Source organism: Nicotiana attenuata, unplaced genomic scaffold, assembly GCF_001879085.1.
Source record: "Nicotiana attenuata strain UT unplaced genomic scaffold, NIATTr2, whole genome shotgun sequence".
In the NCBI taxonomy this organism is placed as follows: domain Eukaryota; kingdom Viridiplantae; phylum Streptophyta; class Magnoliopsida; order Solanales; family Solanaceae; genus Nicotiana; species Nicotiana attenuata.
In genome coordinates, this window is record NW_017672677.1 from 37856 (window position 1) to 50291 (window position 12436).

The 12436-nt window shown below is 39.5% G+C and overlaps 1 protein-coding gene across 2 annotated transcripts in view; it reads right to left on the reverse strand.

Annotated features, from left to right (window-relative positions):
• Nucleotides 1-11715, reverse strand: part of LOC109214079 (phosphoribosylaminoimidazole carboxylase, chloroplastic) — a 12774-nt gene extending 1059 nt beyond the window's left edge. The window contains exons 1-15 of one of the 2 annotated variants that reach the window (XM_019377961.1): nt 11362-11715; nt 10679-10888; nt 10495-10606; nt 10317-10379; nt 10081-10219; nt 9667-9722; nt 4062-4135; nt 3794-3941; nt 3489-3662; nt 2822-2909; nt 2612-2728; nt 1834-1931; nt 1606-1723; nt 1053-1147; nt 75-181 (exon numbers count right to left, since the gene is read on the reverse strand). In XM_019377961.1, the coding sequence (XP_019233506.1) occupies nt 75-181; nt 1053-1147; nt 1606-1723; nt 1834-1931; nt 2612-2728; nt 2822-2909; nt 3489-3662; nt 3794-3941; nt 4062-4135; nt 9667-9722; nt 10081-10219; nt 10317-10379; nt 10495-10606; nt 10679-10888; nt 11362-11576 (1814 nt within the window). In that variant the 5' untranslated portion in view covers nt 11577-11715. Of the gene's footprint in view, nt 1-74; nt 182-1052; nt 1148-1605; nt 1724-1833; nt 1932-2611; nt 2729-2821; nt 2910-3488; nt 3673-3793; nt 3942-4061; nt 4136-9666; nt 9723-10080; nt 10220-10316; nt 10380-10494; nt 10607-10678; nt 10889-11361 lie in introns of those variants that run through there. The other variant, XM_019377962.1, reaches the window with a different exon arrangement.
• Nucleotides 11716-12436: the final 721 nt, after the last annotated feature.

Sequence of the window (12436 nt, forward strand, 5' to 3'; positions counted from 1 at the left end):
GGGGGGGGGGGGGGATAAGGGGGAAGAGAAGAAGATATTTTTACAAAAAAGATGACGGAGGAAGGTTTCAATACCTAGCTTGCAACTTTATGTCGCTGATCCCTAACAATCTTACTGCCAGTAGACCAGCATTTGTGGCGTTGTTAATTGCAACTGTTGCAACTGGGACCCCTCTTGGCATCTACATATAAATGAACAAACTGTGATATTTGAACTGCTTTCACCTAAAATTTCTTCGAAGCTATATGTATAGAACTAATAAGAAACATTCCCAACTACCAAGTTGTAACTAGTAAGCCTGCTGATTAGACAGGCAACCACTACCATAAGAGCAAGGTTGCATCTTCAGAGAGGAATTCTGAAGCATTTCAAAAAGAAAATAGGCCTTTAATAGGTCAGGGCGCATTGCTACTACCAGATGAAAATTAGGCAAAATCAATCAATGAGATGGTTCCATCCCAGAGTCCAGGGTGTTATATTACAGTAAAGCATAGAGATCTGTCGAAGAAATAAAACTAGGCAATCCAGGAATTGAACTTTCTGGGTTCGAGTTCAGGATTCTACCAGAATTCATTTATTTACTGGGTTCAAAATCAATTATTTACACTTACAGAATTTTTTAGGCATATACAAGTTTCAAGTCAAAATTACTGGGTTCAGGTGAACCCATTACTTCTACATCCACCCCTGCTCGATATTGAGACATAATTGATCTTATTGTACTTGAGCACTAGTTCAACCAAGAATGTACACAACTATTTTTACCAAGATACTGGATGATGAGGACACGTACTTCATCCTCTAAATAACGTACCGTGCATTATTCCTTTGCAATTCTTATCTCTTGTTATTATTATGACTCAACTCAAAAGCCTAAATTGTTATCATTATTAATTTTTCTTCTGAAGGGGGGAAAAATTGAATATATCTTAGGTATGTTTCCAGCTAGCAGGCCCATAAATCTCATTGAACTTACAAGAGACATTAACCCCCATAAGTACTGAGCTTGACATGACTGAATACTGTTGTTCTAGAGTAAAGACCAAAAGTACCTGAACAATGGACAATAGGGAGTCAAGTCCATCTAATGTGGAAGCGCGTACTGGAACGCCAATAACAGGTAGTGGAGTCAATGCAGCAACCATTCCTGCTCAAGTAAAAAACCACATTTTAGTGCATACTAGAAGACCTATAACCAATGTTATCAAAGGCGCGCTTAAACCCTGAAGTTAGGCTCAAAAATGTTGAGCGCTTCCCCTCGCTTAGCGGGCGCTTCAGAACATCAAGGCTCTAAGGCATACTTTTTCTTGCCAATGAGCATAATCCCGAAAAGCAACACTAAACAATTGATATTTCACTTTATCATAAATTTTGTTCAATTTCTTTCTCCATATATTTGGTATACATGCTTATAGATATTAGTCTTGGACTACACATATATATATTTGTAGCTTTTCTCCATTTGCGCCTTTCTTCATTAAAGCCCACGCTTTATTTGCGCTTTGCGCTTAAAGCCCCACCGGACCTTAGAACTTTTTTGCGCTTTTCGCCTTTGATAACACTGCCTACAACATGTTAGTTATTTTGTGCTGTAAGACAACTGACCAGGTAAGTGGGCAGCACCACCAGCACCAGCAATTATTACTTGGATGCCACGTTCCCGTGCAGACAAAGCATAAGAAAACATCATCTCAGGTGTACGGTGGGCTGAAACTATTTTTACCTGCATCAAAACAAGATTCTTGGGTCACTTAGGAGGTGATGATACATACATACATTAGGCATGCTGCTGAATGAAATGGAAAACGAGGTGCAATAGTTAATGGTAAATACTTCAGCAGGCACATCAAACTCTTTTAAAATCTTGGCAGCATCCTTCATAACAGGAAGATCTGAATCAGATCCCATTATGATCCCAACACGTGGTGCAACTGCATAGCGAATGAAAACAAAAATCATTATATTCAAGTAAATAATCAAACAATAATCTGCAGCTGGAAAAAACCTAATTTTACCTGTCCTTAGTTTATAAGGTGTCTGTAAAACACAACAGTGTACCGCTATAACATCACGCAGTTAGAAAAAGCATAAATCCCAAAAAAAATTTGATTGGTTAACGTATATTTACATTAAGAAGGAGAAATCATGCAGCTGGAAGACAGCTTAATATCGTTGCACAGAAGGAAGGATAGAGAAGAGAATATGACAGTAACAAGATGAAAAAAAAAAAAGTGGGAGACCAAAAAAGCAGGGGATACAAAAAATTAATGGTTGAGACATAAACGAAAAACTGGGAAATAATTTAGCTGATAACCTGACATCCCGTTACATGAGTATAAAGTTCGAAATTTTAATATCGGCCTTTAATATCAGACATCCATGTATGAGTCTCTCTAACATGCAAAAGAGCATTTATACTAGTAAGAAGCTTCAATATCCACATAATGTTTGTAGCCTCTCCTGACATGAACCTTTGACCACCAATTTCAATAATACTTCTAAAAATAGAAATTTTTATCAAGTTTGTAACTACTCCTGAACAGCTGACCAGTGTGTAATATTTACACACATAAAACTTGAATATGTTTATGAAAGCATTTTGACAACTAACCTGCAGGCTGGCCATTAACACTTCCTTCATTTAGAATCACCCTTAACTGAGCTTCCACAATGCCCGTAGAAGGGCCAACTATTGTGATGTGTCCCATCTTGCGTTGCCTTCGCATCTCTACAAGTCATTGAAGCAGACAGTTTCAACTTGCTTGCTTGTTTTTTAATAGGAAAGATAGCGTTTAAGGTATACGAGGTCAAATCCACCAACCTGGCTTGTCATACCAATGAACAGATGCCCCCGGAATTCCCAATGCTCTTCCAATAAGTTGATTAGCTAAAAGAAATCCAGGTTCGCCCTGGAAGCAAAAACACAATGTTGGACAAGCATATGAGAGTTGCTGCTTATGTATTAAGTACTAATGCAAACAGCAAATAGAGACTTCAAAAATGCATGAAACAGATTTTGTGAAGATGTAGCATCTTATTGGATAAAGATAGCTTTACTAGTTCCTTTTGAGTTTAGGGCCCTTTTGTTCTTTTCTTTTTTGTGATAAAGTTCTTTATTTTATTTTCATCCTTTTTAGGGGGTAGAGAGGGTTGAGGAGCGGCAACCTAAAGATATGCAGGAAGTGAAAAACAAAGGATAGAAATAAAAAGAAGGTTGGGGATATCCATTGAATACATTTGGTTAGCTAAAAGCAGCTCACAATTTAAACACCAATCGCTGCACGCCAGCCAATATAATGTATTAGGGGGACAGATGGGAAAAGCAATAGTCCTGCACACATTCATGTGAAAATGCATATTCAAAAAGACAGAATGCCCATGTGTACTAATTTTCCTAAAGCACTCCAACACTAATTCAGTAATTAGCATTTACTGAATCTCATCAAATAATGGGGGAAAAAGAAGGAAAAATTAGTAAGGAAGATTACATCGTCTTCCCCCAATATGTTATACATGACTGCAGCAGGAGTTTTCATTGATGGATCACCAAGTGGAAGGCCAACCACAGCCCGCAAATGCTGCTCGAATTGTGAAGTGAAGCAAGCCTCAATGGTGTGATGCCCACTATTATGAGGTCTGGGAGCTACTTCATTTAGTAAAATCTGCAAGAAACTAACAATTACAGACAGGTTAAGTTTTAAAAAAAATGAAATACTTTTGAAGAGATCTGTAAATGCATAACTAATGATTAAGTTCCTTATATATTGAATAGCTGTGGAAATTGCCAGACAACCTGACCATCTTCTGTCAAAAACAATTCAACAGCAAAGACTCCTGCACCTTCTAATGAACTAACAGCTCTGTGCGCAACGTCCGTTGCAAGTTTCATACTCTTCCAAGATACATTAGCAGGTGACTTTACGATATGACAAATGTTATCCCTGTTAACACACAAGATCCAGTAATCAGGAAAGATGGCAGAGTCAACTTCTGGAAAAGTTCAAATAAACACAAAGGTCACCAGAAATGGCGAATATGTTGGCAAAGAAGCACAATCAAACCTGTGAATAGTTTCTACAGCAGGGTAACATGCAATTGAACCATCCCTTCCCCTCGCCACAATCACAGAGAGCTCCTGAAATAAAAAGAAATGAAGTTCTTAAATATCTATCAAAATCTTTATACAAATATACCGAACCCAACTAATATCAAACAAATTCAAATCAAACTGTAAGTTGATTTTTCCGTTTATTTGAGTCGGTTTGTCAATTCGATGTGAATTTTCAGTTTGCCTTGAAGACCCCTGATTTCAAGAAGGTGCGCTTTCCATCTAGAATTACGAGTTAGGCAAACCCAGCTTCAATATCTATGTAAAGCTAATGATGCCCTCTGATATCAGAAAGAGTGGTTGTCTCATTGACTTTGAGCTTCAAGTAATGGCAGTGAAATCTGACTAACATAACTTCATGGTATATGTTAGAATAGTCATGTAAATAGGAGTAAATAAATAACCCTAATCCAATATATGTTAGGAGTAGGACATGTTATGTGTGTATATATATAGGGCTCATTGTAACATATGTATATACATCAATAATATATTTTCTCCCGTGCTTTCTCACATGGTATCAGAGCTTTAGTGAGAAACATATCGCTGTGCATCATTCCAGCGACTTCCGGGAAGAAAGAACTCAGTCACCGTGCAATTTTCCGGTGACCTAAGTGACTTATTGCGTCAAAGTCACTAATTAACAGTGTTGTGCAAAATCCAACACCACCACAAGGTTCCCAAGAGAGATCCGACCAAACCCCAGAAAAAATCACCGGAAAATAGCCCGCCACGCGCCGTCACGCGCCTGTCGGAACTCTGCCGCCGGCGGCGCGTCTGTCCCACGCGCCGGCGCGTGAGGCCTCTTCCGGCCATTTTTCGGCTTCGCTTCTCAGGACAGTTGGATCGCCCTGCAATTCCGAGCCTGTCCATATTTTTATTTTTTAATTCCGACCACTTTGAGTTTTTCCGGCGACTACACTGATTTTTCCGGCAGCTACAGTACTTTTCCGGCAAACACAGTGTTTTCTTCATCTGTCTCAGAGAATTTTCAGTTGATTCTTTTTGTTATTTGGTGATAATCCAACCATGTCTTTGGGAGTCGATGCTTTCGGGTCTAGAAACCCGGGTTCTGGCAGTTCCGGTGTTATGATTACCTCAGAACCTTTAATGGGAGGTTCAAACTACTTAGATTGGGCTTCATCTGTCGAGTTGTGGTGTAAAGGTCAAGGAGTTCAAGATCATTTAACAAAAAAGGCTAGCGAAGGTGATGAAAAGGCCAAAACACAGTGGGAGAAGGTCGATGCTCAGTTATGTAGTATCCTGTGGCGATCTATTGATTCCAAGTTGATGCCCTTGTTCCGTCCATTCCAGACATGTTATTTAGTTTGGGAAAAGGCTCGTAATCTATACACTAATGACATATCTCGTTTCTATGATGTAATATCGCGAATGACAAGCTTGAAGAAACAGGAATTAGATATGTCTACTTACTTGGGACAAGTTCAGGCAGTCATGGAAGAATTTGAGACGTTGATGCCAGTTTCTGCTAGTATTGAAAAACAACAAGAGCAACGACAGAAGATGTTTCTAGTTCTTACACTCGCTGGACTCCCTAATGACCTTGATTCAGTACGTGACCAGATTTTGGCTAGTCCAACCGTCCCCACAGTTGATGAATTATTCTCTCGATTACTTCGCCTTGCTGCAGCACCTAGTCACCCAGTGAGCTCATCACAGACACTTGACTCATCTGTCCTCGTATCCCAATCAGTGGACAATCGGGCATCTCATACTATGGAGAATAGACGAGGAGGAGGTCGTTTTGGAAGATCTAGACCCAAGTGCTCCTATTGTCATAAACTTGGACACACTCGTGATGTATGCTATTCTTTACATGGCCGCCCAACCAAAAATGCTTATGTTGCTCAGACTGAGACTACAGGTAACCAGGGATTTTCTTTATCTGAAGGGGAGTATAATGAGTTCCTTCAGTATCGAGCAAGTAAGCAGACATCTCCACAAGTAGCTTCTGTTGCTCAGACTAATACTTCTGTTGCTGGTAATTCTTTTGCTTGTGTTTCCCAGTCTAGTCCTCCTGGACAATGGGTTGTGGACTCAGCCGCTTCTGATCATATCTCTGGTAATAAATCACTTTTGTCAAATATTGCGTATTCACAGTCTCTTCCCACTGTTACTTTAGCCAATGGGTCTCAAACCAAAGCAAAAGGAGTTGGACAAGCGAATCCCCTACCCTCTGTCACTCTAGATTCCGTTCTCTATGTCCCTGGCTGTCCTTTTAATCTTGCATCTGTTAGTCGTTTGACTCGTGCCCTCCATTGTGGTATATATTTTATTGATGATTCTTTTATTATGCAGGACCGCAGTACAGGGCAGACGATTGGAACAGGACTTGAATCAGAAGGGCTTTACTACCTTAACTCCCTAAAATCCTCCAAGGCATGTCTAGTTACAGATCCTCCGGACCTAATTCACAGACGTTTAGGACATCCAAGCTTATCCAAGCTTCAGAAGATGGTGCCTGGTTTGTCTAGTTTATCCACATTAGAGTGTGAGTCATGTCAGCTCGGGAAACATACCCGAGCCTCCTATCCTCGTAGTATTGAGAGTCACGCAGAGTCTATTTTTTCTTTAGTTCACTCTGATATATGGGGTCCTAGTAGAGTCAGTTCAACCTTGGGATTTCGTTATTTTGTTAGTTTTATTGATGATCATTCAAGATGTACTTGGATTTTCTTAATGAAAGATCGTTCTGAGTTGTTTTCTATATTCCAGAATTTTTGTGCTGAAATTAAAAATCAATTTGGTGTTTCCATTCGCACTTTTCGCAGTGATAATGCCTTAGAATATTTATCCTCTCAATTTCAGCAGTTTATGACTTCTCAAGGAATTATTCATCAGACCTCTTGTCCTTATACCCCTCAGCAAAATGGGGTTGCAGAGAGAAAGAATAGGCACATCATTGAGACTGCTCGCACACTTCTCATTGAATCTCATGTTCCGCTGCGTTTTTGGGGCGATGCAGTTCTCACAGCTTGTTATTTAGTTAATCGGATGCCTTCCTCTCCCATCCAGAATCAGATACCGTATGCAGTATTGTTTCCCCAATCACCCGTATACTCTGTTCCCCCTCGTGTTTTTGGGAGCACTTGTTTCGTTCATAACCTAGCCCCTGGGAAAGATAAGTTAGCTCCTCGTGCTCTCAAGTGTGTCTTCCTTGGTTATTCTCGTGTTCAGAAGGGATATCGTTGTTACTCACTTGATCTTCGTAGGTACTTTATGTCCTCTGACGTCACATTTTTTGAGTCTAAACCTTTCTTTACCTCTTCTGACCTTTCTGACCCCCTTGATATATCTGAGGTCTTACCTATACCGACCTTTAAGGAGTCTACTATAGCTCCTCCTTCACCTTCCGCCACAGAAGTCTTACCCGAGTCTCCTATAGCTCCTCCTTCACCTTCCGCTATAGAAGTCTTATCCATTCCAACCGTTGAGGAGTCTAGTGTGGCTCCTCCTAGACTCCCTGCCACAGGAACACCACTTTTGACATATCATCGTCGTCCGCGCCCAGCATCAGGTCCAGCTGATTCACGTCCTGCACCTGACCCTGCTAATACTGCGGACTTGTCTCCTCTTAATCAACCGATTGCACTTCGGAAAGGTATACGGGCCACCCTTAATCCTAATCCCCATTATGTCGGTTTGAGTTATCATCGTTTGTCATCACCCTATTATGCTTTTCTATCTTCTTTGTCCTCTGTTTCCATCCCTAAGTCTACAGGTGAAGCATTGTCTCATCCAGGATGGCGACAGGCTATGATTGACGAGATGTCTGCTTTACATACGAGTGGTACTTGGGAGCTCGTCCCTCTTCCTTCAGGTAAATCTACTGTTGGTTGTCGTTGGGTGTATGCAGTCAAGGTTGGTCCGGATGGTAAGGTTGATCGTCTTAAGGCTCGTCTTGTTGCCAAAGGATATACTCAGATATTTGGGCTCGATTACAGTGATACCTTCTCTCCTGTGGCTAAGATAGCATCAGTCCGCCTTTTTCTATCCATGGCTGCTGTTCGCCATTGGCCCCTCTATCAGCTGGACATTAAGAATGCTTTTTTACACGGTGACCTTGAGGATGAAGTTTATATGGAGCAACCACCTGGGTTTGTTGCTCAGGGGGAGTCTCGTGGCCTTGTATGTCGCTTGCGTCGGTCACTTTATGGTCTAAAGCAGTCTCCTCGAGCCTGGTTTGGTAAGTTCAGCACAGTTATTCGAGAATTTGGCATGATTCAGAGTGAAGCTGATCACTCTGTATTCTATCGGCATTCTGCCTCGAGTCTCTGTATTTATCTGGTGGTCTATGTTGACGACATTGTTATTACCGGCAATGACCAGGATGGTATTACTAAATTGAAGCAACATCTCTTGCAACACTTTCAGACTAAGGATCTGGGCAAACTAAAGTATTTTCTGGGTATTGAGGTCGCTCAGTCTAGCTCAGGTGTTGTGATCTCACAACGAAAGTATGCCTTAGATATTCTTGAAGAGACAGGAATGACAGGTTGTAGACCGGTTGACACTCCGATGGATCCGAATTCTAAACTTATGCCAGGACAGGGGGAACCTCTTAGCGATCCTGCAAGATATAGACGGTTGGTTGGTAAATTAAATTACCTTACAGTGACAAGACCTGACATTTCCTTTTCTGTGAGTGTTGTGAGTCAGTTTATGGATTCTCCGTGTGATAGTCATTGGGATGCAGTTGTTCGCATTCTTCGGTATATAAAATCAGCTCCAGGCAAAGGTTTATTGTTTGAGGGTCGAGGCCATGAGCAGATCGTTGGATACTCAGATGCTGATTGGGCAGGATCACCTTCTGATAGACGTTCTACGTCTGGATATTGTGTCTTGGTAGGAGGAAATTTGGTGTCCTGGAAGAGCAAGAAACAGAATGTGGTTGCTCGGTCTAGTGCAGAAGCAGAATATCGAGCAATGGCTATGGCGACATGTGAGCTAATTTGGATCAAACAGTTGCTCAAGGAGTTGAAATTTGGTGAGATTAGTCAGATGGGACTTGTGTGTGATAATCAAGTTGCTCTTCATATTGCGTCAAATCCAGTGTTCCATGAGAGAACTAAACACATTGAGATTGACTGTCACTTTGTTAGAGAAAAGATACTCTCGGGAGATATTGCTACAAAGTTTGTGAAGTCGAATGATCAGCTTGCAGATATTTTCACCAAGTCCCTCACTGGTCCTCGTATTAACTACATATGTAACAAGCTTGGTACATATGATTTATATGCACCAGCTTGAGAGGGAGTGTTAGAATAGTCATGTAAATAGGAGTAAATAAATAACCCTAATCCAATATATGTTAGGAGTAGGACATGTTATGTGTGTATATATATAGGGCTCATTGTAACATATGTATATACATCAATAATATATTTTCTCCCGTGCTTTCTCACAGTATAAATAGCATCAGATGAATATATTCCTTATACAATTGCATGAAGCAAAGACAAATTTATTTGTTATCCCTTTAAAGTTATTGGTAAATGCATGATAAACACCCTCTTAACAATGAAGCAAATTCTAACCTTCACAAATGGCGCCCATTTCTCAACATATAAACCACGACCATATCCTCCAAGTGCTGAAAATCAAATTGAACCACATATTATTACGGCCTGATTAAGCTTCAAATCTAAACAAACAAATTAAAAGTGGAAGATTGATTCTTAACCAAAGAAGCTCTCCAACTATTATTAGCAGATGATGTCCCCCTGTGAGAGTATCATCTCAATATGAAGCCCATAAATCTGTTAAATAACACATTAAACCTCTATGTGCTTCTTAAGGCAATTTCACAACACAGAATAAACTAGAAACCCCATGGACACTATTTATCTGGTCATTTCTTCTACCAAAGCCTAATTTTTGCAATTGGATAAAAATTTTAAGAAGTAAGCACCAGCAAACACTTCACAAATTTGTACAGATTGGCATACTACCGTTAACAGCAGAGGAGAGCTCCTCCTCGCTTTTAGCGACAGCGTTGCCACGCCCATCATATGCCAACCTCCTGCTCTTTATCATAAGAGGATAACCAAACAGGTCCCCTGCTCTTCTAGCACTTTCAAGATCATCAATCTGTTTTAGTCATATTTTCCACATAAGTGAAAACATCAAATTTTATCAATGGGAGAAGAAATATGAACATAAGAAATCTTTGCCACCACAAGTCAACCTGCATAAACTTAGGAAGTGGGATAGCATGACGAGAAAAGTGGACCTTCTGAAGATATTTATCCTATTACAAGAAAAAATGAGTTAACCAAGCAAACAAATGTTGTTAGGATGAGTAACCAACGAAGCATATCAAATATGACTCTTTCATTCAAATTAAGACATGTTAAAAGACTAACCTGGATTATACGAATAGTAGAGGCCTTGGGTTGGCAATCCACACCTTGTTGCTCAAGCTTCTCAAGTGTGGCAACATCAACATGCTCGATCTCAACGGTTAGTACTCCACACCTGCTTTCACAAACCAAATTAGCTTGTAGAAAAAAACAAAATCCATAAACATATGATTAGAAAATACCAAACCTTTTCCCAAATTCTTCAACTGTGGCACTGTCATCATAGCTTCCCACGACATGTTGATGTGCTAGTGCACTAGCAGGACAATTCTCCAGTGGATCTAAGACAATCACTTTGATCGCCATCTGGGATGCCGCTTCACACAGCATACGACCCAGCTGCCCTCCTCCCAAAACACCCACAACCATTTCCGATATTCCATGGACTGCTGAACCACTGCATTATTTGACAGTTGACACATTCTAGAACATCATTTACATTATTAAAAGAGAAAAGGAAAGTTACAAAATTAGCAGCAGAATTTTAAACAACCATTAAAAAGGTATAAACTATCTAAAGCAATATTCTTACTAATGTTCATGAAGAGCACAATAACAAATAAACTTCCAAATGCAAGAAGTATAAAATCTCAAAAAGAAAAGGAAACGCATCAATTTCAATAAATTCCCAAGAAAAGCTGAGCAAGTAAAGTGCCAAATTTCAATTAACGCCACCCCACCATAAAGTAAACTCATAAAACCCAATGAGCAGAAAGCGATTATCTGCAATTCGCACAAAGAAATAACCACTAATATATTAAAGACTTGAGCAAACCCATATTAAATTAAGAAAGAAAGTATCTACTCTTTACATACTAAAAACAAATTAAAAAAAAAATATTAAAAATCAAGAGGATGGTGGTAAAGTACCTGGGTGAGTCCTTTACAACTTCCAAAGAAGCTTTGCAAGATAGCGTAGTTGGGGTTTGTTCAGATTGTTGTCTCATTAAAGATGATGAAAACACAAAGGTGTGGTTTTTAAGGAAGCTGATACTTTTTTGAGGATTGACAGCTAAAATTGGAGAGGCAAAACTGCTTCTCTGAGGGTAAGAAACTGTTGGGACAGTGTTGCTTAGGCTCAGCATTCCCTCGACCAACTGAGAAGTATAAGGTAGCAAGAAAGACAATAGGCGCACAGAGCAAAGGAATCCGTAGCAGAAAACCAACTGTTTTTAGTCGGAAAGTTAAAACTAGGTTTCTCTTAGGGGTGGGTTTTTTGTTTTAAAAATGTTAGAAATTGAAGATAAAAATTTATAGCGTATCATAAGCTTTTAAAGTTAAAATTAACTTGGTGCACGTTATCGTGAATCTTAGCTAGTTTGGCCATAGATCCAAAATTTATTTTAAAAAATCTGATTTGGGTGAAGTTTGATTTGAAGATGAAAATATGTTTGGACATACATTGTTAGAACATATTTCCAATTTTATTTTGAAAAAACATGTATATAATTCTCAAGTTTTGGGATTTGGCCCAAATCAGCTCAATAGCTGATTTTGGGATTTGAAATTTGGGATTTGGCCAAAATATGGCAAAATTTATGGCCAAACATGATTTTTGAAAATAAATCCCAAATTTATTTTGGCAAAACTCATGGCCAAACGGGGCCTTATAGCCTGTTTGGCCATGCTTTTTTGGGTCCAAAAGTACTTTTTTTTTTTGTCGCCAAAAGCACTTTTGGCCAAAATTTGAGTTATTTGGCCAAGCTTTTAGACTGGAAAAAAAATACTTTTGAAGAGAAGCAGAAGCAGAAAAAAATAGCTTCTCTCCAAAAGCACTTTTCTAAGATGTAATTTTGAGAAAAATAAACTTAGAAGCAGTTTTCAAAAGGTTTGGCCAAACACTAATTACAGCTCAAAAGTGTTTTTCAAATCAATTAGTCAAACACAAACTGATTCTCACCAAAAAAACACTTTTTTTAAAAAGTACTTTTGAGAAAAGCACTTC